General features: G+C 37.9%; 1 protein-coding gene across 1 annotated transcript; it reads left to right on the top strand.

Annotated features, from left to right (window-relative positions):
* Positions 1-10,799: 10,799 nt before the first annotated feature.
* Positions 10,800-18,155, top strand: ERMN (ermin). Its single transcript, XM_006935296.4, has 3 exons — positions 10,800-11,245; positions 11,921-12,013; positions 15,021-18,155. The coding sequence occupies exons 1-3, from the start codon at positions 11,005-11,007 to the stop codon at positions 15,536-15,538; spliced, it is 852 nt and encodes a 283-aa protein (XP_006935358.2). The 5' UTR covers positions 10,800-11,004; the 3' UTR covers positions 15,539-18,155.
* The last annotated feature ends 5,193 nt before the right edge of the window (positions 18,156-23,348 follow it).

Below are 23,348 nucleotides of genomic sequence, written 5' to 3'. Positions count from 1 at the left end.
AAAATACAAATCAAAACCACAATGAGATACCACTTTACACCTGTCAGAATGGCTAACATTAACAACTCTGTCAACAACAGATGTTGGTGAGGATGTGGAGAAAGGGAAATTATTTTGCACTGTTGGTGGGAATGCAAACTGGTATAGCCACTCTGGAAAATAGTATGGAGGTTACTCAAAAAATTAAAAATGGAACTACCCCATGACCCAATAATTGCATTACTAGGTATTTATCCAAAGATACAGGTGTGCTTTTTCGAAAGGAGACATGTGCCCCCAATGTTTACAGCAGCACTATCAACAATATTCAAATTACGGAAAGAGCCCAAATGTCCATGGACAGATGAATGGATAAAGAATACGTGGTACGTAAATACCGTGGAGTATCACTCGGCAATCAAAAAGAATGAAATCTTGCCATTTGCAACAACATGGATGGAACTAGAGGGTATTATGCTAAGTGAAATTAGTCAGAGAAAGACAAATATCATATGATTTCACTCACATGTGAAATATAAGATATATAACAGGTGAACATAGGGGACGGTAAGCAAAAATAATATAAAAACAAGGAGGGGGACAAAACATAAGAGACCCTGAAATATAGAGAACAAATAGGGTTGCTGGAAAAGTTGTGGGTTGGGGATGGCTAAATGGGCAAGGGGCATGAAGGAGGCACTTGTTGGGATGAGCACTGAGTGTTATACGTAGGGGATGAATTGCTGGATTATATTCCTGAAATCATTATTGCACTATATGCTAACTAACTTGGATGCAAATTAAAAAAAATAATTAAAATAATTAATTAATTAAGGATGGAAAACTGGGTCAGGGATATGTTCAAATGAATTTTCCTGTCACATTCCAATGCCAGAATCTTCTATGGCCAATTCAAAGCATACGTATATAATGTAGACCATGAACTGGATGCAATGCTTGCCCCTGCAGAAATATAAAAATGAATCACACAAAACTTGCAAGGACCTGATAATATATTAATAAATAGCATAGCTATTATAATTCAGCTCTCGTCATGTGTCAGGCACTGTAACAGGTTATCTACATTTATTTTGTCACAAAATTTAATCTTTCCAAAAATTCCATAAGGCATTCTTTGGATGCTTTGAGGTCCTGAAAATTACATAATTTTCCTAAGTTCCCATAGCACTTCAGTAGGAGAACTGAGATTTAAATGGAGGTCTTTCAATTAGAACAAGGTTTTTTGGTAGTGAGATAAAACAATTGCACAAATAATAATGCAAGGCAAAATAATGAGGTATCCATAAAACAATATAAAGATAAATTGTGAAGGAGGCTCAAAGAAAAGTCCAAGTAGAAACTGTGGCTAAAAATGTCATAAAACATTTGGTACAAGATGTAATGTTGGAGCTCCTGGGTAGCTTAGTTGGTTAAGCTTCCAACTCTTGATTTTGGCTCAGGTTACGATCTCACAGTTTGTGAGATCAAACCCCACATTGGGTTCTGTGCTAACAGCATGGAGCCTGCTTGGGATTCTTTCTTTCTGCCCCTCCCAGCTTGTGCTCTTTTTCTCTCTCTCAAAATAAAGAAATAAACATTAAAAAAAAAAGAAGATATAATGTGTGTGATGTACCTTGAAACATGACTCTGACTTTGGTATTAAGTGAAGACAATGCCAGGGGATGTGAGGAGGAAGGTGTTCCATGTGTGGGAAAGAATAAACCAAGACGTGGAAATGGGGCATCATGTTTAGTAGTGTAGAATAGTTGTCTATTACTAGTCTAGAAAAAAAAGGGCTGGGAAATTTTTAGTGATAAGCCTGAAAAGTAGCTGTATCACGTTATGAGTTTGTACTCAAAATGATAATCAGTGGGGCAATGGGCAAAAGCTAAGAGAGAGAGTGTGTGTGTGTGTGTGTGTGTGTGTGTGCGTGCACCCACATGTAGGAGATTATGGCAAATAGAGAATCTTTTAAAATTTTCCTTTTCTATTGGACGTCTATTATAATGTACTAAGGGGTTATTCAAAATATTTCAATTGGGAGGTGGGGGACAAAGGACTGGAGACTGGATGTGCGGAACAAGGCAGAAGACTCTTACAATGGTCCATGTGGACAAATCTGAGAGCCCAAATTTACTTTACTGTGTCGACCCCACTGATTGAGTGTGTTGTTCTTCTCCCCACATTTCTCTTGAGTTGTTCAGCTCCTATAGTGCATTTTCTGTCTTCAAATGCTTGGGGATGAGTAAGCGAATCAATAGAGCTTTAAAATCATTGCCCTCCTCATCTAAAGGTCAGGAGAATCTACACAGCTGTCCAATGTTCTTTTCTTGGACTCAACACAAAGGCTTTACAAGAGATGCTAATACATCTACAGATTTATTTCACTCATTGGGAGTATGCGAATTTTTCCTGCTCACCCTGAGACAAAGTTTATGAAACTAAAATGTCACAGGCATCTTAGGAGAGAAATTTTATTTGTTCACGGTCACGTCACTATCACCTTCTTTCAAATGTATAGATGACTTACTTCTTTTTTTTTTTCGTTAAGGAAAAATGTGTTTAATTATTTTGTTGCCTTTCTCCTCTGAAAAACATGTTGCCCTAAACTCGTAGTAACATTCAACATAGTTCAGGAGAGATTCTGCCAATGGTGATACTACTTTCATACAGCTCTGCTTCCCCAGGAGGATTATAAAATGCTTTTAAACTGCCAAACAGTGTATATGCATATACAGCTAAAATTCTCTTTTTGTGGTTTTATAAACACCTGTACACATTCCATTTCTATCCACTGAACACTTAGGGACTCTTTCATGAATGGTGAAGCCATGTTTTCCATTAAAATGCATCAAGGGAAATCCCACTGTAGGACAAGGTTATAATTTTCTGGCCCAAAGCTCTGGAGAACCCTGTCCACTGGGGACATTTCCTTATGTATGTAAGATAGTATACTCTGAAGCTTATTTCATGGGGCTTCCCTTTTCCTTCCTTGTGTGATTGCTCTCCAATAATCTCAAACACAATTCATTCTCTACTGCATGGATTTGTACAAGAGATAGATCTATGGGTCAGGGTTTAGAGAGTCACCCTATTATTTCATACACCTTTAGGATCAGTTTCTAGCAAGGCAGTGCACTGGGGGGTGTTTATAGCGGCCATAGGCTGGGACTCACACACTCATTCCAATCCAAGATGAGAAGGATGAAGTCATGGTACTCATTCCAGTGTGTGTTATTAGATGGAACAGATGCCACCATTGTCTACAACGATCTTCTACAACAAGCCATTTTAAATGGTTCCAGTGACTGAAATTTTCCTGAAGACGGCAGGAAGGGACAGGACTGAAGCCATATTAGACTCAAACTTCATGTATGTGCAGAAATCTCAGGAGGCGGCATATCACACCCTCCAGTTTGCCTCCCACTGAGTAAAAAACAGCCCTTTGGTGATCTAACTCCATCCAAACTACAAGTTTCAATCAAGCTTGTACTGTCAAAAAGATGAAAAGAGAAGAAAATACAACCTTATTATGGGAAGTCTTTTTGGCCTGTAGCAAGCAGTCCATGATAGTTGAGATTCAAAAATACATATCCTGCAAATGGTTTGGAAAGCTAAATTTTCTTCCCCTAGCCAGTCAATGAAAATTAAGGCAGAGAAGCAAGGAATTCAGTGTATTAGTTTCCTATTATTGCTGTAACAAATTATCACAAATTTAGTGGCTTAAAACGGTACAGATTTACTCTCTTTCAGTCCTGGAGGTTAGACGTCTAAAGTCAAGATGTTGACAGGCCTGTATTTCATTTAGAGGCTTCAGGGGAGAATCTGTTACCTTGCCTTTCCAGCTTTTATGGGCTATCTTGTCACATCTAGTACTCCCTTTCACCTTGTAGCTTCTCTTCTATCAGGGCCCTTATGATTACTACATTGGGTTTGATCTGATATTCCAAGACAATCTCCCCATTTCAAAATCCTTAATTTAATACATCTGCAAAGTCCCTTTTATCATGTAAGGTAACAATTCAGAAGTTATAGGAATTAGAACTTGGACACCTTTGGACACCCACTACACTCAGCTAGAGATAGTATGAGACATGGAAAAAGATTGAACCCTCAGGTTCACCTAAGTACCTCCTAATCTCCTAATACTCACCAGCTTGTGGCCGAGAGAGAAAGGTTACCTCTGACATTGCTTAAATGCTTGGATCCAAATAAGTAGGAAACCAACTCTGGACTTTCTAGTTAAATGATCTGTTATGTTCACAGAGTTTAAGATCCTTTAAATTGTGTTTCTTTAATCTGCAATCCAAAGAGGCCTGATTTGTACACCTGCCAAGGATTACAAAGCAGCAAAGCTAGGATTTCATGTCAGGTCATCTGATGCCTGCGTCCCTCCTCTTGACCACTATAGGGATCAGTGATGATAATGTTCATTTGTCCTCTGAGGGGACAAATTCTAATCCCACACACCTCCCTGCCTTGGCCACAGGAGCTTATGCTGTGGCTTCTTCTTTTTTCGTCTTCAAGAAATACCTAGCTTGTTTCTACCAGTACTTTTCTTTAAAAGCTGTACTGGGGAAGGGTCACTGGGTGGCTCCGTTGGTTAAGTGTCCAATTCTGGGTTTTGGTTCAGGTCAGGATCTCATGGTTTGTGAGTTCAAGCCCCACATCAGGCTTATCACTGAGCATGCAGAGCCTGCTTGGGATTCTCTCTCGCCCTGTCTCTCTGCTCTCTCTGCCCCTTCCCTGCTCACGACCTCTCTCTTTCTCTCTCTCTCAAAATAAATAAATAAACTTAAAGAAAAACTCACCAAGGTAGCATTTAAAAAAGAAAGGTGTACTGGGGACTCACTGGGATGCCAGGCCTTAGACTCTAGGACTACAAAGAGATATACCTTCACTGGGGTATAAGAAAGTCTGTATCTTTATAGAGATGATGGACAACACCTGCTCCCAACCCCGACTTGCCTCCAAGATTGGAAAGCATGTTTTCGTAAGATGTGGTTGAATTGTCAAATTCTATTACATTAAATTTTTTAAATGTTTTATTTATTTTTGAGAGAGAGAGAGAGAGAGAGAGAGAGTGAGCATGAGTGGGGGAGGGGCAGAGAGAGAGAGAGGGTGATACAGGATCTGAAATGGGCTCTGCACTGATAGCAGTGAGCTCAATGTGGGGCTTGAACTCACGAACTGTGAGATCATGACCTGAGCCAAAGTCAGATGCTCAACTGACTGAGCCACCCAGGTGTCCCTATTCTATTAAATTTTAAAATCTTACATGCTACTCATAAACTTCACTCTTAGCTTTTTGAGGGAAAAACCCCATCCTTTATACTTTGAAATCTTATTATTGCCAAATGAAAGTGTGGTTTTATACCAGGCATAAATATAAACACAAAGTATTAAGATGGCATCAGATAATCAACTTAATCTAATTTGTACTAAGTGGCAGGCAATTACTTTTTATGGATATATGGATACTGATAGATTTTATTATGTTATGTTTTATATTTCTGTTTCCTTTAGCTGGGTTGTCCCTCCAATTTGGAATGTTAATCCCTTAAATGAAGCGATTCGGATTATCCTGTCTCCTTCAGGACTGCACATTCCCTTGAGGCATTACCTATTCCCTATAGAAGGTTCTATGGGTTTTTGGTAGGATTTTGAGCCCAAAGTTTGCCTGTAGTACCACCCCGGCTCAGAGAGGTGATGAAAGTCCATCCTGCTGATGTTATGTATCAACCTGGCCAGTCTAAACTACATTTCCCCAAATTCTCTTTCCTGATTGTTTCGCTATTCTGTAACGCATACACTCTTATTGACCTGTTGGCTTACCTGTTGCATGGCGGTACTCAGCCTGCAAGTGTCCCACCTTCCCCTGGATCTTCCTTCAGCTTCTCTGATTTCTCGGCCTTGACAAGAGAACCACCTTCTCCTACAGGACACTCCTACCACTGAGGTCAGAGGCAGCGAGAACTGAGGTTTCAATTTGTCCTTGTGTGTTCCAGCTTGTTCTTGTTTTTCACATCCATCTTTCTTTCCCAACTTCCTGCCTTTGTAGACTTTAAGCTCCAGTACCAGACTCAACCACAAACCCACAGAGACCCCTTAAGCAGCACGCACCATTGTGTAAGGTCAAAACCCTTCAGATAGAGAGATCACAATAGATCAAGCTATAGATCCCTTAGTGCTTCTACTTTTCTGTTTCACCCCTGATTGTTGGAATACCCCTTTTCCAGCCATACAAATCAATTTGTATAAGAATTGACTCCAAGCTGTCAGGATCAAAAGCTGATGTTTCAAATTTATTTCTTGTTTTTCTCCAGTGATCATTGGCCATCTTTTAGATATAACACTGACTTGTGGCTTGGCTTTTTACATATTATTAAAAGTTAGAATTTTATGACTTTTCCCCAAATCTTATTTCTGGACCTAATATAGCCTTAACATTTATCATTTGGTATTTGACAAATGGAATATGGGTATTTACATAATTTTATTTTGATACTTTACATTCCCAAATGATTATCCTTTCATTATTATCATATTTTACTATAGATGTGATGATGGTTACATTTATACAATATCCTATACCATTCAGCATAATACCAGGAAAAAAAGACAAACACTCCACTAAGTCATCCTAAAAAAAGTCATATTTCATGCAGTGGAGATTATGCAATAGTATTTGAATTAAGGACTGTTAGTACAAATTCTAAAACTGCACAAGTCATAAGTTTTTACTGAAGAGAAGAAAATATTGTTATCCCAATATATGCTTCTGGAATATTGATTATTTTAAGCTGGTTACTTTTAAGAAACTGCAGAAAAAATAGAGACGTTTTGAAAAACAAGTAGAAATTACCCTCTTTTAAGAGATATTCACCTTTATAGAGGAAATTTCCATTTGTAAGGGTGTCTGTCTGCTCTACCAGAAAGAAGGGAATGACTCAATCTCTAGAAACTCTTATCAATGCAGAAGCCTATGACTTACATCTGCATAACAAACTTGTCCTTATTTACTGTGCTTTTCCTGGTAAATTCCCATTAGTAACTCCCCATCCCCAATATCTTTTGTCTTGAGCTAAAGATTGTATTTAAGGTGTGACTTCAGCTATTTTGGTGAATGACTCAGTTTTCCTGGGTCTGTCTTGTGTATATGGGAGGTATATGTGTTATTAAACTTTCGTTTTTCTCCTGTTAATTTTTTTCATGTCAATTTAATTCTTAGACCAACCAAAAGAATTGTGAAAGGTATAGAAAATGATTTTCTCCCCAACATTAGAGACAATCGGTGACAGTTTATTACTATTATATCTTTATGGATAAAACATCCTATGTTTTATTTGGTAGTTGGATAGACTCATCTTGGTGCTAAATGTATCTTGTGTCGCCATGTGCTTGTAGGAAAAATAATGTACGTTACAAAAGTCTACCTGACCTCCTATTCTGTAGGACAGCATAAAGACTCTGCTTTTTATAGAGGTGAACATGCTGCATAGACAGAACTCTGGATTATTTTTTTATGTTTCAAAGCTGAACTAATTCTAATGCCAGAAAACAACTGTCAAAGCAGGGCATTCAGAAAGAAGATAATCCAAAGAAGAAAAATAAAACTCCCATAAAAACTAAAGTATAAGTTGCATGTTGTTACAGGGTCACGGAAATATAGGAGTAGGAGACAGACAAGTTAAACTCTCTAAGCTCTGCCATATCCTTGAATTGAAGTGTATGGCAGTCTTGAGGGAATGGAGAACGGGAATTGGAGTCAGGTCTTTAAAGCCAATGCGAGCATTTCTCTATGTCTATGTTTACTGCTGGGCATTCAGTTGAACTTGTGCCCCTTCCTGCCCTTAAGGGCCTCACAATTTAGTATATCCCCACATATTTCTAGCTTTGGTCTTAGTGTCTTCATTTCCCCTGTTTCCATTCAATACTTTCTTCTTTCTCCAGATCAAGGGCTATTCCAGCTCTAAGTTGTGAGGCCGTCTGACCTGCCTTTGAAGCTTCAGATTCTGATCTTGGAATTAAGTGGATAACCCTGTTATTCCTGGTGGGAGGAAATTTCCTGGCCTCCCAACCCTGTCCACAGCAGCTGGGCTGTCTTGGGAAGGCCTTGATATGGCCTCAGGCCCTCTGCTGCCCTCTCCTGGCTACAACTACTTCTCTGCCAAGGAGATTAATGCATCAGGCTGGATGGAGCCCACTGAGACCTCTGGCCCAAGGAAACATTAGTAGCTAGGCCAAGGATGGCACTAGGTTTCATTTATGCTGCAACCTCATCAGTGAGTTTACTAGCTCTGTGACCTTGAGCAAGTTCCTTTATTTCTCTGTGCTTCATTTCATTAGTGTGCAAAATGGGGATGATAATAGCACCTACCTTATAGCACTGTTAGGAAAATCAAATGTGTTGCTATTTGTGAACAGTGCCTGGCATATAATAAGTGCTATATAAATATTAAAGAAATCTTTGAGGGGCGCCTGGGTGGCGCAGTCGGTTAAGCGTCCGACTTCAGCCAGGTCACGATCTCTCGGTCCGTGAGTTCGAGCCCCGCGTCAGGCTCTGGGCTGATGGCTCAGAGCCTGGAGCCTGTTTCTGATTCTGTGTCTCCCTCTCTCTCTGCCCCTCCCCCGTTCATGCTCTGTCTCTCTCTGTCCCAAAAATAAAAATAAACGTTGAAAAAAAAATTAAAAAAAAAAAAGAAATCTTTGAAAACTAAGTGAAGGGTACCAGATTATGCCACCTCAAAATACGTCTCTTTGGCATCAGGATTATGTTGAGCCGATTATTTTTGAGAAGCAGCAGACACTGAAGAAGCTCTGAAAACAAATGAGAAGTTACTCTTTCATAGGGGAAACTGACATTTATAAAGAAAATGTCCTGTTATCTGTCTTTCTCTCTGTATCAGGAAAATAAAAATGACTTTAAATCACAAGAGAATCTTACTAATGGAAAAGGCACCCACTCAAATGTGGATAACAAACCTCACCCTTGTTTACTATGCTTTTCTTGGTAACCCGTCATAACTGCCCCCACACCAACCCCCAATATGCAACTTTTTTTTTTCCTTTTGTCTTTAACTGAAGATGCTATTTAAGTTGGTAGCTTGGGCCTTCCGGGAGTTACTCAATTATCCTGGGTATCTCCCTTGTATATATCAGGTACACATGTTAATAAACTTTTGTTCCTTTTTTCATTAATCTTTTATTGCAGGGGTCTCAGCCAAGGACTTAAAAAGGTAGAGGGACCATTATTTTTCCTCTCCTAAACAAACAATCAGTGTGTTGGGTAGGGAAGAGCCGGTGATGATAAGGGAAAGCATTCTAGGGTCTGTTAGACATGTCTTCCAAGGACATGTGACAAGAGGATGAAGCCAGAGTGTCAGATATTTGTCATCTCTGCTATAGATCCTAATGGGCTCAGCCCTAAACACAATTTTAAAGGTGACAATTTTTAATTATTTGCCAACCTCTATTATTATTCCCTTTAGAAATGACCTAATAGGGAGTCAAATTTACTCAGTTATTCAATTTTATCTATTATTTATCTGTCTATCTATCTATCTATCTATCTATATCTCTTACTTAACTAGTTCGAAGCAGATACTACATGCTGGAGACCTATGTATACAAGCGAACCATGGTCCCTGCTTAGAAAAATCTTAGATTCTGGTTGGTGAAAGAGATGTCACGCAGATAATTGTGCACTTACGTGTTTAATCATAACTGTGAAGAACACTCTGAAGGACAAAATAATGTGAAACAGGAGTCCCATCTTACCCCTGTGGGTCAGGGAAAGTGTCACAGAAGAGACAATATTTCAGCTGAAGAATTGAGATTTAAAGGAACTGGTTAGGCCAGGGATTTGGCCTTGAGGAAGAGAAGGGCATTCTAAGCAGAGGGAGCAGCATGGGCAAAAGTTTCTGGAATCATTTGCACTATAGGAGATCCAAAAAAAAAAAAAAAAGAAAGAAAAGAAAGAAAGAAAGAAAAAAGAAAAAAAATTAACATCTTCCTTTAAAAAGGAAAGGTTGGTAAGTAGCAGGTGTTTTCCATAAGTACCAGTTTCCCTCAAGGGCAGACTGTGTTGGTGCCATATAATTTTACCAGCATCAGGTAGTATCAATAGAGAATATCGAGAATAAATCTGACTGGGGAAAGGGAAAATTTCACGGAGGAAATTCTACTAGGGCTATAAAGGATGGGCTTGGGCTTCAACAGACATAAATAAACTAAAGGAAAAGAAGCTACAGACCAAGTGGATTATTCTGAAATGTAAAATTTTTGGTATTAGCAAGATACAGCAAGATTTGTTTTTGTTTTTGTTTTGTGTTGTTTTGCTTCTATTTCGGTCTTTTCTCTGAGCTCCTGAAAGTACACCATGGAATCTGCTGCCAGAACCACTTACAATAAGGTCGTCCTGTTTACAGGTTCGGTAAGCTGTTTTTATTCTTTAATAAATGAGAAATGATGCCATTATCCCCTACAACATAGCTGAGGTTTTACTTGAACAAAATCCGTTTGGAAATGTTAAGCTGGTGACACAGAACTAATATGCCTCAAGGTGGTCATTCTCTCTGGATTAAAGCTGTGGAACAATTGTGGCTCCTGTTACAAGGAAAATGACAAAGGGCCATTATGAAAAGGGACAAAAATCTCTGTTCCCAGAGGGGGGACTGACAAGCTGAAAGTCCCCATCTACATGCCAACACAAAAGCCTGATTGCCTCAGATTGTTTGTTTATGTAAATCAAAAGGCTGCCATTAATTCAGCAAGTGGGGCTGCTCAGTGACAAAGAAGGTGGTGATTGGCCGGATGCTTGCTCGTGGGCTGGTGGCAAATCTAACAAATCCTATTGCTTTGGTTCTAAGCTCTATCTGGATACCTTTAAGAAAAGCAGCATTTATTATGTACCAAAGTAAATACTCTGTATTCTTAGAGTAGGGGTTAGAACGCTTCTATCAAGGACCTGTTCACTCAGTTTCCCCAAAGCTGTCTCCACATCGTCTAGCGCAACTGCACATCATGACAGACGTTCCCGGGACACTCGGTCAGGCTGAGTGCAACGGGGATACACCACCTGAAAATGGTCAACAACCAATCCCTAAAACAAATGAGGGAGCCAGTGATGTGGATGGCACCCCACCATACTACCGGGTCGAACGCCGTCTTGAAGACTTACCCACAGAAGGAAATCAGGAGAAAAATGAAAAATTACAAGGGAATAGGCTTGTCAGCTGGTCCACCGATGGGGAGCTTCTCAAAGGTAAAGCATTTTCCTTGTCTTCGATTTGCTTGATTTGGCTTATAAACTCACTCAGGATTCTCTTTTGATAAACCATTATGACAGGAATGTGCTGTCCTTCCTCCCACCCGTGTCCCAGACCTGAGCAATTGTTCTACTGGAGCTGGATAGCAGAAGGACAAAACTTCTGCCTCAGGTCGAATTCAGGCTTCTTTCTTTGATAGCTCTGGGACCCTAGACATCTCCCCTCCCCTCCTGAAGCCTTAGCTTTCTCTGTTAGCAGAAGGCAGAAATGACTGTACTGACATTTGTACGGTTGTTGCAAGGATTACTCAGTGTTGCTTAAATGTTTGCTGCCGTTATTTATTATTATTGTCTACAGCCCACATATTACTTACGCAAAGGAAATTCAGTATTTCAAGTTTTTCTTCTGAAATATACCTGAACGTATCCCAATTCATGGTTCTATACCTTTATATAGATGTAAAGTGAGAGGTTATCCTTATGTTTATAAGTAGGAACCAATGAAGAAATGAATTGGAAGAAGTGAAATGGTTACTTTTAGGGATCACAATTGCAAATCAAATAGATCTACCTAGCTAGAGTCTAAATTGATAATTTATTTAATCCTGAATGGCTTTAAGTATTATGGGATTAATCTTGTGGGTGTCTGTTGTTTTTTGGTTTTCCCCTCAGAAAAACCAGAAGAGAATCTTTTTATTGTTCATAAGGCTGTGGCAGATCTTTCTCTCCAGGAAACGAGTAGCGATGAAATGACATTCAGAGGAGGTAAGACGAACTTCCATTTTGTACACCGAAATTGTTTGACTGAATATGGATGGCAGGTTTTGCATGGGATATTGCGTGAGTGTGGTGTTGAAAAAGCAATCCAGGCAATGCCTTCAAAAACTCAGAGCTGCTAGAGACAGATAAGGGAGTAGTCCTGATTATCTGTGGGTTTCACCTTAAGGAGTATTCTAGGAAGATCAAGACTAATACTGACTGGATTGGCATAACTGATTGACATGCCTTGACCTAACCATATGATATCAGTTTCTCAGTAAGTTAGTCCACTAAATCGATCCTTTAACAAAACAACAACGACAACAACAACATCAACAACAACAGGTTTATTTAGTGTCTCCAAATCTGTGTCAGGTACCTTGCAAAATATGAATGTTTCATAAAGGGGTTTGTCCTAAAGTTTTACCTAAAATAACACTATAAATTTATTTGATCTGTAGAAAAATTCCAGGCCTCTGATGCAAGCAGAAGATGGTTATCTAATTCTTGTTAATGAAATCTCCCAGGTGATGAAGTTAATTTTAATTGTGTTCTTTCACAAAATGAGAGAATATTGATTTTTAAATTTTTTTAACATTTATTTATTTTTGAGACAGAGAGAGACAGAGCATGAACAGGGGAGGGTCAGACAGAGAGAGACACAGAATCTGAAACAGGCTCCAGGCTCTGAGCAGTCAGCACAGAGCTCGACGCGGGGCTCGAACTCATGGACTGCGAGATCATGACCTGAGCCAAAGTCGGACGCTTAACTGACTGAGCCACCCAGGCACCCCAAGAGAATATTGATTTTTAAGAGACTTATATTTCAAATAAACTCAAGAGACTAAGAGACACAAAATCTTTCAGACTTTACTTCTGAGAAGATATCTATGTTGAAGCAATTTCCAAATCAAGTACAAGATAAACACCTATTAATGAAGCACTCATTTCCTGTTTTGCCGCCATAACCATCTTGTCTCAAAATTGAAGTCAGTTCATTAGACCTGAGCGATTTAGCTTAGTTAAGACCTTAACAGGAAACAATGTGGAAGAGATACATTTAAAAAAAAAAAATAGAACATCGCATAAAATAATAGGTACCAAAAAAGACAGGGATGTGACTGGCAGTTTCTCGGGTTTGTCCACTTTGCCTGGATGCCTCTCAGACTATCTGCTGTTCATATGTAGTGGTGGAACCTCCATTGTTGTAGTAATGTAGTAAGGAACAACCATTTTTAAGCTTTTACATTATCACACGCCATTTATAAAACTTATGCCCCGTGAAGTGAATTAAATAACTTCTTTGCCCTAATCTTTCTGTTCCCAATGTAGCAAGTTCTCAGAGGCAGGGATGTCAAGGTCCATCAGGAGACCCTTTCAAATTTCTGATCAGGAAGTCTGCTGGAGACAGCAGTTTGCTGGAATCTTTCATTTTTATCAAACAGAGAATGAATGCAATCTGGATTTTCAAGTAGATGGTCTCAGGGTGAATTTTTCCCAGAATAAATCCTTTTGTGTTTGATGGAACATATGTTTTTCCTGTAAGACACATGTTGGTGTCTCCTGTTTTCACAATGACAAACAGCTATAAAGTCTCCAAAGAGAATACTCCTGGGTTGAAAATAGCAAGATGCTAAAAAAACTGAGGAAAAACTGTAATTTAAATTCAAGAAGTAATTTCATGCGTGACAACTCCAGGCCTGAGTCATGATATGAGCAAAAAGATCAGCTTTTTCTTCTTCTTTTCTTCTTCTTCTTCTTCTTCTTCTTCTTCTTCTTCTTAAAGATCAGCTTCTTTGTTTCTGTGGGGGGAAAAAAGTGAATAAAAGAAAGCTTAATATTATAGCAAACATTCTAACATATATTTATTTATAATGTAAAGAACATTGACTAGGCACCAACATGCTGATAGGAACCGTGTATAACTAGTTAGGAATGATAATCCATCTTTACTTCTGTCTCTTTTTATGAGTTTACAATCTGGTTCCTGTAGTTGGGAAAACAAAACAATGAAAAAAAGAATGAAAATTCTTAACTGGGCATGGATTTGTGAACATCTTTCAGTAAAAGTAGAAAATCGTGGAGGGGAAAGGCAAAGAGGAACATTGTCTCTCATTTTATTTTAAAGACTCTTATGGTGTTGAAAGGGAATAGTGAACCAAGGTCCAACAAGGGACACAATCCAGACAATATCTTGGAGTTATGCATACGATAGACTGAAACTTCCCACAGAAGTCCCTTTAGAGGGGCACCTGGGTGGCTCAGTGGGTTAAGGATCTGACTTTGACCATGATCTCATGGTTCCTGAGTTCGAGCCCTCTATCGGGCTCTGGGCTGACAGCTCAGAGCCTGGAGTCTGCTTCAGATTCTGTCTCCCTCTCTCTCTGCTCCTCCCCCACTCATGCTCTGTCTCTCTGTCGATGATAAATAAACATTAAGAAAAAAATTAGAAAAAATATATATATAAGAAGTTCCTTTAGTGGTGAAAGCCTAGAGAACAACTTCCACTCTCCATTCTCTTATAATTAGTTCTCTTTAGCATGTAAAATAAATATTGTGCTGATATGCTGTAGTAATTGTGCAGATATGCTGATGTGATCTGCTTGAAAAGTGAAATTTGTGATGAATTAAGCCATGTAAAATTCACTCCATGATACCAAACCACTTGATTCAGTTGTCGTTAGGGACATGTCTAAAATGATAGGCCAATCTAGCTATATAGAGATGATCTCAGCATGATTTTTAAATCTAGGCTCTCCAGAAATCAGAGGCAGATCTTAGACTACATTGTGTGTGCTTTGGGGGGCTTGGTGTTATAGTTAGCCTAGCATTTGACTCCTGACCACCCATGGCCCAAACTAATTAGATGGTGCAACCCATTTTATTGTGTAAAACATACCCATAGCCCACAGAATAATATCCTATAAAGAATATTGTGGGGAAATGATTGTCCAGAAAGGTAATTTAAAGAATAACAGCTGGGTATTTCAATTACGAATTGATTTTGCTACAGGGTATCAATGGAAGAAGATTCCTCTGAGCGTCAGTAACCAGGAAATAAGTAGACAGGAAAGGATTGCTGAACAATCTCTAGAAGAGAAAGGAGAGGAGGACGGGAAGAACAAAGCTCATCAAGCAACTGAAATTGAATGGTTGGGATATCGGAAACCTAGCCAAGTTGATGTGTTGCATTCTAAACATGAGGAGGAGCAAGAGGTTTGGGATGAAGAAATTAATAACGATGATGATGATGGTTGCAATGATGACGAAGATGAAGTTCGAGTGATAGAATTTCAGAAAAAAAATGTTGAAGATTCCCAATTAAAAGAGGAAGGAAATGCAAATGAGGACTCCCCACTGAGCAGCCCTAGTTCCCAACCTGTGACACCTGATGAGCAGCCACCCTTTGGGAAGAAGAGTGATATCTCCAGAAATGCTTATTCAAGATACAATACAATATCCTATCGGAAAATCAGGAAGGGGAACACCAAACAAAGAATTGATGAATTCGAGTCAATGATGCATTTATAAACTAAATGGAACTGCGAAGTTCTTGTGCCCACTAAAGCAAAAGCTAATTCTATTTTCCTGAGATGCGTCTTTGCCTGCCTTATTTGAGTCATCCCCTTGAAAGATGTGAGAGGTTAACCCCTGCTTCACTGTAGAATAATATGGAAATAACCCTAGACAAAATTCAGTCTGGTAACCTCAATCAAAACGCTTTAGATTCATTCTTGGGCATTTGCTTTTTAAAACTTTACTAATATAGCCTCGTGTGGTAAGCACTAGATAGCAAATAGCAAGCACTCTTGGAGACTGTGGCATGATTTGGCTTTAAAAGTAGCAACACTGGAAAACATAGTCTTCAAATGAAAGAGGACTCTTAGAAATGACCTGTATTTCTTTTGGTATCTTTCTTCCTGTACATTGAGGGTGCTGGAAAGACTGGTTCAGTTCTCTTTCTTTTAAATATGCTTTTATAGACTCTGGCAATAAGCTTTCCAAAATACTTTGCCTTTCCTATTATCTTCAGAAAAGATTTTAAGTGGTTTTCCTTGGCATCTACAGAGTGAAAACTCTGTACAGGCCTCCTTCCTAGGTGTTATCATTCACTGAATTTTCTCACTAGAGGGGCTGAGCAATTGTCAGTCAGGACGATTGTGTTGACTAAATGTTGGCTTCATGTTCTCAGGATGAATGAAATTCATTGTAAGGTTGGTATAAGGAGGGGCTAGAAGATGGGTGGGCAATAGATTAAAGAGTCAGATAGTTTATTTCTGTGACGGAAAATAAAATCTCATCTGGCATAGTTAAATTCATAAAAAATGAAAATGACAGCTTCGGTGAAATTTGAAGAGGATATCCTTCTCTTTTACTATACTTGCTCTTATTAACAGTATCTCAGAAGAATTTTCTTTCCTTAGAAACCCAAGAGAAGTCTCGTCATAACTGTACTCGTTACTATGAAAATGGAAATAATTATCTTAGGGTATTTTCAAAGTAGAGCGTGAGCCTGTATTTTTAGTGAGAAAGCTCTGATAGTTGGGAATATATAATTTACTGGACCTCAGCCCAAATCAAGATGCTTAAAATTGTACTTATGGAGCTTCACTCAAACCGGTGTGTCAAATAATGTATTGAATATTTATGAAAAGGGAGAGTCTATATTTATATTCTTAGATAGTTTCATAATTTTTCATTTCATGCTTCCATATATATCACTCTGGACTTTCTGTCACCACCGTTAAAGATATTTTTGGCCCTGCAAATAAAAAGACAATTCCTTATTGTCTGAATGTAATACAGTCTTCATTGTACTATTCAACCCTTTGTTTATTTCTTTTTCATTTTGTGAAAAACCCTGGGTTAGCCCTTCTTAGATTATTGCTTATTTATGTGTAACAAATCCTGCACATTCTAATGGAAATTTCTTTAATTCTTCCTGGTCATATATTTCCAGGGTATCATGTACTATTATTTACTGTTTACAAGACTCAATTTTGAATTCAAGATTGAAGTGCTCCTTTTATTCTTTCAAACAGATATTTTGCAACCTGATCACGTAAAAGTTCTGTCACTCTTCATCTGTGGAACTTAAAGATTTCATTCTTGACAATGCAAGTTCTCAGAATAAAGCCAGGGAAATCGGGTCTTTCTTGATAAATTTAGGTAGATTAGTGCACTAGGACAATTTCCTATTTATTTAGATCCTCTAAATCATTCCACCTGGACAACCTATTTTCTTTTCTGGATTACTGATGACCCCTACAATTTTCCACTTAACTTCAAAACACAGTATTGTGTTATCCATCATGGAATGGGAGCATTTTGTTAACCTACCATCAGCAGAGCCTATATTATGAACTGTTCCAGCAGAAGTGTTGAATCCCTGTGGAATCTGAGTGAGGTGGGTGGTCTACGGCCACCATCGATAGTGTGACACGGCCAAGCAACTAGCTCTTATGGGGATCCAACGCCTAGTAACCGTGGCCCTTTTAGCTTTGTGCTCTTACCAAAAATTAACCAACCACAAAATATTCTGTCAACAAAGACTTTTTCGGGGTAAGCTCAAGGAGTAAATGCTTAGTGCTCATGGATGAGGCAGTGTAGTTGCAAAAGAGCACTGAAACCATTCTTTGACATTAATGCCCACTGCCCTGTGCCGCCATCTTACACGAAGGCCACAGACTTGAGTGATTGTAAGTAGCATGATGGGGTTAGATGACTGTTTGATTCTTTGTAACCTAGGAAAGGCAAGGGTATGATTCAGATTGCACGAGGGATATTTGACATATTAGACACTCCTATGGGATAAATTAGAACACAAATTGGTAATTATACTGGAAGATTTACTGCTTTTGTGATTCAAGCTTTGAGCGTGGAAGGAGGACTCTGGTACCTGGTAGGAGGGAAATTGGTTTATTGTGAGAATGTTGATACTTCTTACACGAGTTTTAATTTTTCTTGGTTTTTGGGTCAACAGGAATTAATAAAAAGCTCTGTTTCATAGTCAATATAAAATTCACCTTTCATATAATGCTACATTTAAAGGCATGGAACATGTCCGAATCTGTCTATCATCTGTCTACAACTTAAATAAAAAACTGCTGTGTCTGACTTGCTCTCAATAAAAGTTTGTGTCCTTGTTTTTGGTGTCTCGAATTTATTTTCTTTAGCTGCTTTTTAAAACGTAGAAAGAGCCCTTGCATATCAACAGCTACTAAAGATTATTCATAAATGCTGTTTAGAAAGCAACAGAACACCTTATTTAAAATCAAAACAGCATTATTTATTTCAAAAAGGTCTTAAAATGGTTGTGTAGAAAATTGCAAAAAAAAAATTTCTGGTGGATACATATGTAATGTTCATTAAAAAAAATGTGTATTATTTTTTACAGGAACTGAGTCCTTGTTTTAGATACACCTTAATTCCAATAACTTGAAAAACATATATATAAATATATATATCTATATCTATATATCTATATATCTATATATATCTTTACAGTCATCAAAGTAATACATTTAAACCATGATGACACTTTTATAGTAATTGTTTCTGCACATTCACATGGGGTAGTACCTTTGGTACATTTTCTAATGAAGAACGGACATTTAAGTTTTTCAAAGTGATAGGAAAAAAATATTTAAAATACATAATAATAGAGAATTATGGAAAAAGATGAAACACTGAGGTATCATAAAGAAGAAACATGTTGACCACATGAGAAAGGCAACTACTTTTAAAGCCTTAACTTTCATTGCTCTATAAAAACAAGAGGGTTATAAAAAGTAATGTCAAAAGTTACAGCAAACATTTGACAATATTAAAATATCAGACAGTAACATAATAAATATGAATACCAAAATGTGTATGTAGCTCATGAAGAACACGAGGCGACTAAGCCATACAATCAATGTAAACACAATGACGTGGGCAGTAATCAACAGCAGCGGTCACCGAACAGATAGATACGTGGCAAGTTACAAAATCAAAGGATGATATCTAGTAATTAACTGCCAGTGTGGGAGAGTTTTGGACAGGAATTTGGAAAGTAATTTGCGGTTTTAGTTCGAAACGTAATATTACGCATTTGATTCTTTCTTTGTAATGACTTCAGTTGGGCAGAGGCAGGAAAAAACGGATACTTCAAAATGTTCAAATTACTCTAAATTCCTTTATGCTCCATAGTTTTAATCTCGTTCTGTTAACAGAACGAACAGATGTTTTCATTAACTCTTCCTTTGCCTTCTCTTGTTTCTCTGCCCACTTCTTCTAGATAATATGTATAAAACTTGCAACATTTAGACAGTTGTCTGAAGGAAGAGAATTAAGGCATGTGCATATTCCTGAGTGAATAACAAGCATCTTGATAATTTAAAGTTTGGTTATTCCCTTCAAGTATGGAAAACAATACCCAGAGTGAAAGTCTACTGGAGACGTTTTTGTCCAGAAGGCCAGATTCAGACAAGGCTGTGCACCTAAAATAATTCAAAATATCTAAACATATTTCATAATTTTCTTTATATGTGAGTAGAAACTCTTGGTTTTATTTTCTCTCACTTCAAAACATAAGAGATAGAGCCTCATATATTTATATATACACACATATATATAAATATATGCACATATTTATCTATATAAATATAAGTTTATTTACATATATATTTACAAAGATTGATTTTTTTGGTCAAGTAATCTGTGCTCTCAAAAATTAGTGTTAATATCTTATATATAGGTTATATTTTATATAGATATTTATGACTAATATCCTTGAGCTGGCAAATACCAATCAATAATAAAATAGAAAGCCTTTGTTATCAAAAAAATTATTTGTTACTTATTTGATGGCAACTATCATCATTAGAAATGCAACATATTAGAAGCTTGCTCTATCTACTGAAAAATGAGAACTTTCCTGTATGTTTTTGCAAAGTGATGATTCACATAAGTTTGCAAACAGACCCTAATTGGGATGGTAACTATTAGCTGCCCCATTGGGTTGAAAACAGAGGCATTAAATCTGCTTGTTGTGAAGGGGTTTCCCCCCTGCCCCTTTCTTTTAGGTCCTTTCTTTTAGGTCCTTTCTTTTAGGTCCTTTCTTTTAGGACCACCAACACCTGAAATATCCATTAAACCTCAGCAGGAGTAGATAATGCTTTACATTGGCTTACTCAAATCTGTCCATGGAATGGCTGTTTGCCAGAAATAAATATTTTGTGTACATCAGCTTTGGTTACTGTTCCTTTTCTCATTTCAAGGCATGCAGCTTGTAGCAATGTTTGAATAACCTACACAAAAGTTGTAGAAGCACTATGGTGACAATCTGCACAATGTAGTAAAAGTTACAAGACTTGGTTTGTATTTTAAATTAAAGGACCCTTCAATTTTTTACTTCCCACCTCTGTTCAAACTGGACAGTCTTTCAGCCTTGATTAATGGTTGGTAGAAGAAAGGGTCGGCAGAATTATTTACAGAGAAGCAATTTCTCTATGTCCGCTTCTCCTTCGCATATATGTTATAGGAAATGGAAAAGAGTATGTCCTCCACGAAGTCAAGGAGATGGACTATTGCAAAGCATGTGGGGGTAGCTAACCTTAAGCCTACATTTCGGTTGATTAACAGAAAGGATGTAGCCTTTTATCCTATCTATACAACAGCTAAGAAAGACCTAAGAAGCTCGACGTCACAATGAAGGGATTTTAACTGAGTCCACCTGAGTTGACCTCTCTACTTAAAAAACAAATCATAGCAGCATGCTGTAGTCAAAGAGATTCTTTGCTTCTCCTTCTCCTCCTCCTCCTCCTTCCCCTCCTCCTCCTCCTCCTTCTTCTATCTTCTTTTTCTTCCATCTTCTTCTCCTTCTCCTTCTCCTTTTCCTTCTTCTTCCTCTTCTTCTTCTTCTTCTTCTTCTTCTTCTTCTTCTTCTTCAGACAGAATGGAAACTAAATTTTAATCTCTTACTCGTGGGATGATCTTAGACAATCCCTCTCAGCCATCCTCCTTGTCTGCATATTGGGGAGAAAAAAGACCTAACTCATGGAGTTGTGCACAACAGTGAGATGGGGCATAAACAGTGCCTAGCACATCAAAGATATTCAAAGATAATTAGTTCTCATCTCTTTTCCCTTTATTCCCTGTAAATTCCTTGTTTTTTATGGAAGATATTGGGACCCTCACCTGCGGCATATTTCTTTTCTGTGTTTGAATGGGAAGTTAAAGTTGTTAAAACAAATAAAATGGTACTGGCTGGCTGGCCTCAACCCTACTCTCTTACATGAGAGCCCCTTGAAAACCATTCTAAGCCATTCATAAAATCAAGGTGGACTGGAGAGATTGAATTCCTACGTACAATAGCTGGTATCTTTTTACTCCTCTACAATCCCTAAGGCGATACTATAAGCAAGGGTTTTTCATATCGAAAATATTTCCAGATTAGTTGGGAGAAGCTAACAATACATTGTGATTATGGCATATGGTGGTTTTGGGGCCCTGTGAATGACAGCTGATTGAACGTCAGCAGACAGAAATGAGCAAATTTGATGCTAGCGATGAAACATGGCTGTACCAACAACAGCTCTGTCATCTTTTAGGGAGAAGTTCTGGGTAACTGTTGAAAAAGAGAAAGAAACTGGGCAAACTGAAAGGTTCAGAAGTACTTGAATGGTCTGGTAAGTTAGCTTTTGATCAAACAAGTCCTGTGAAATATTACCAAAACTATGCTTGTGTTTAAAGTAACAAAATGTATAGACGCTTTTCTAAGAAAAGGCAATGACTCAAACCAATTCAGGGAAAACTCTGAAGTCCCTGTAACACTGCCTCCTACTGATGGATTTAGGGCCGAAGAGGACCCTAATGTGTCCCATTCAAGGTTTCTCACTAGAAGTACTAGAGACCTAGTAGCATTTACTCCTTTACTATAGTCTTCTAAAAATAGAATTTAGAGGATAATGCTTAAAAAATGTTGGTAGGAGATTTCACAATTAGTCAATACTCTTAAATTTAGGTCTATAAGACTTCTAACGAGTGATTCATTGCTTGAATCTCAGAGTAATAGAAAAATACATGGTAAAAGCTGTTTTTAAAATTCTTTCTAAGAATAAACATGTCACATATGAAAATAATCCTCTGCGATATTGACAGTATGGATTCAAATATAGCTTCATATTATGAGCATGTCATGGTGAAGTCAGGGAGAGTGTGCACTAAACAGACTATAGAAGTTTTGTTTTGGTTTGGTTTTTTTGTGAAAAACATTCCAATTTCTTTCATTGGTATGCCCAAAGATAAGTGAATCCAAACCATAATTCGTCTTTTTCTGAACAGAGTTGATGTTTTTCATGGAAACGTTTTTTGAATAAAAAGAGAGTTTTTACACTGGGGGAAAAATAAAATAAAACCTTTCAACATTTTTGCAGTCACACAAATAATTGCATGAGGCACTCAGCAGATTCAGTTTGGGTCAGCAATTCAGTTAGTCCTTTGGCAACTGGCTTGTGTTTTATCCGTTTTGAAAAGAATTATCTCATTTTCTAGTCATTCTCTTATCTCATCTGCAATGTCAATTATCAGAACAAAACATCTTAAATACGATGCAAATAGGCAAACCTATTTTCCCTTCTGAGTCATAGTTATAGTTCCGCTTTTGTGTAATTAATTGGGAGATAAAATTAAATTTTAGATAGGAAGTCAGAATTAAGATGCCCAGTTTTACCATCAGCTCGACTGAACAAAGTTGCATTTGTTTTTATATTAACAAGCGTATAGCATGGTTATCCTCCAGAGACCCAACTCCAGCGAAAAGCTTTATGTATCTCTATCTTAAGAATGCTCTAGATCAGATTTGTTTGGGCCAGTGGCTTGGGGCAGTGGAATGAGCCCTCTCTGTAGAGATCCAAATTCTAATCATCACTAACTGGTGTGGGATTTTTAGACACATAATTCATCTTTTGGGTATCAATTTTCTTACTAAAAAAACAGTATAAAAGATACTAGGATTTCTAAAACCTTTTCTAGTATGCCTAAGTATTGGCATCCCTAAGATTAGGAGCTCAGTTTGGACCAAAGAAAAATTGGACTTTGTCCCCAATTTATCGGTGTTATCACTAAGTCCACATCTATGGCCTTATTCCCCACTCCCACCCCACCCCGTAGAGGTGCTATATTCCCTTTCTTTTTTGGCCAAGTCTAGATCAATTTTTTTTCTTAACTCTCTTCCTGAGGGTTGTATATTCTTATTCTCTTCCCCTTTCATTATGTTTACTTCATTTTATTTCTACTTTGGAATCTTTTAGAGCTTTTTAAACATATTTCAACCCTGTGAATGCTGTTAAATCTAAAA

Source organism: Felis catus, chromosome C1 (genome assembly GCF_018350175.1).
Source record: "Felis catus isolate Fca126 chromosome C1, F.catus_Fca126_mat1.0, whole genome shotgun sequence".
Classification (NCBI taxonomy): Eukaryota; Metazoa; Chordata; class Mammalia; order Carnivora; family Felidae; genus Felis; species Felis catus.
Note: the sequence above shows the minus strand (reverse complement) of the source record. Positions and strands in the feature narration are given on the sequence as shown.

Bases quoted from the DNA above. Each gene is read 5' to 3' on its own strand.
- ERMN (XM_006935296.4), top strand. From the start codon at position 11,005: ATGACAGACGTTCCCGGGACACTCGGTCAGGCTGAGTGCAACGGGGAT. The intron at 11,246-11,920 runs GTAAAGCATTTT...TTTTCCCCTCAG, and splicing joins CGATGGGGAGCTTCTCAAAG to AAAAACCAGAAGAGAATCTT. The intron at 12,014-15,020 runs GTAAGACGAACT...ATTTTGCTACAG, and splicing joins TGAAATGACATTCAGAGGAG to GGTATCAATGGAAGAAGATT.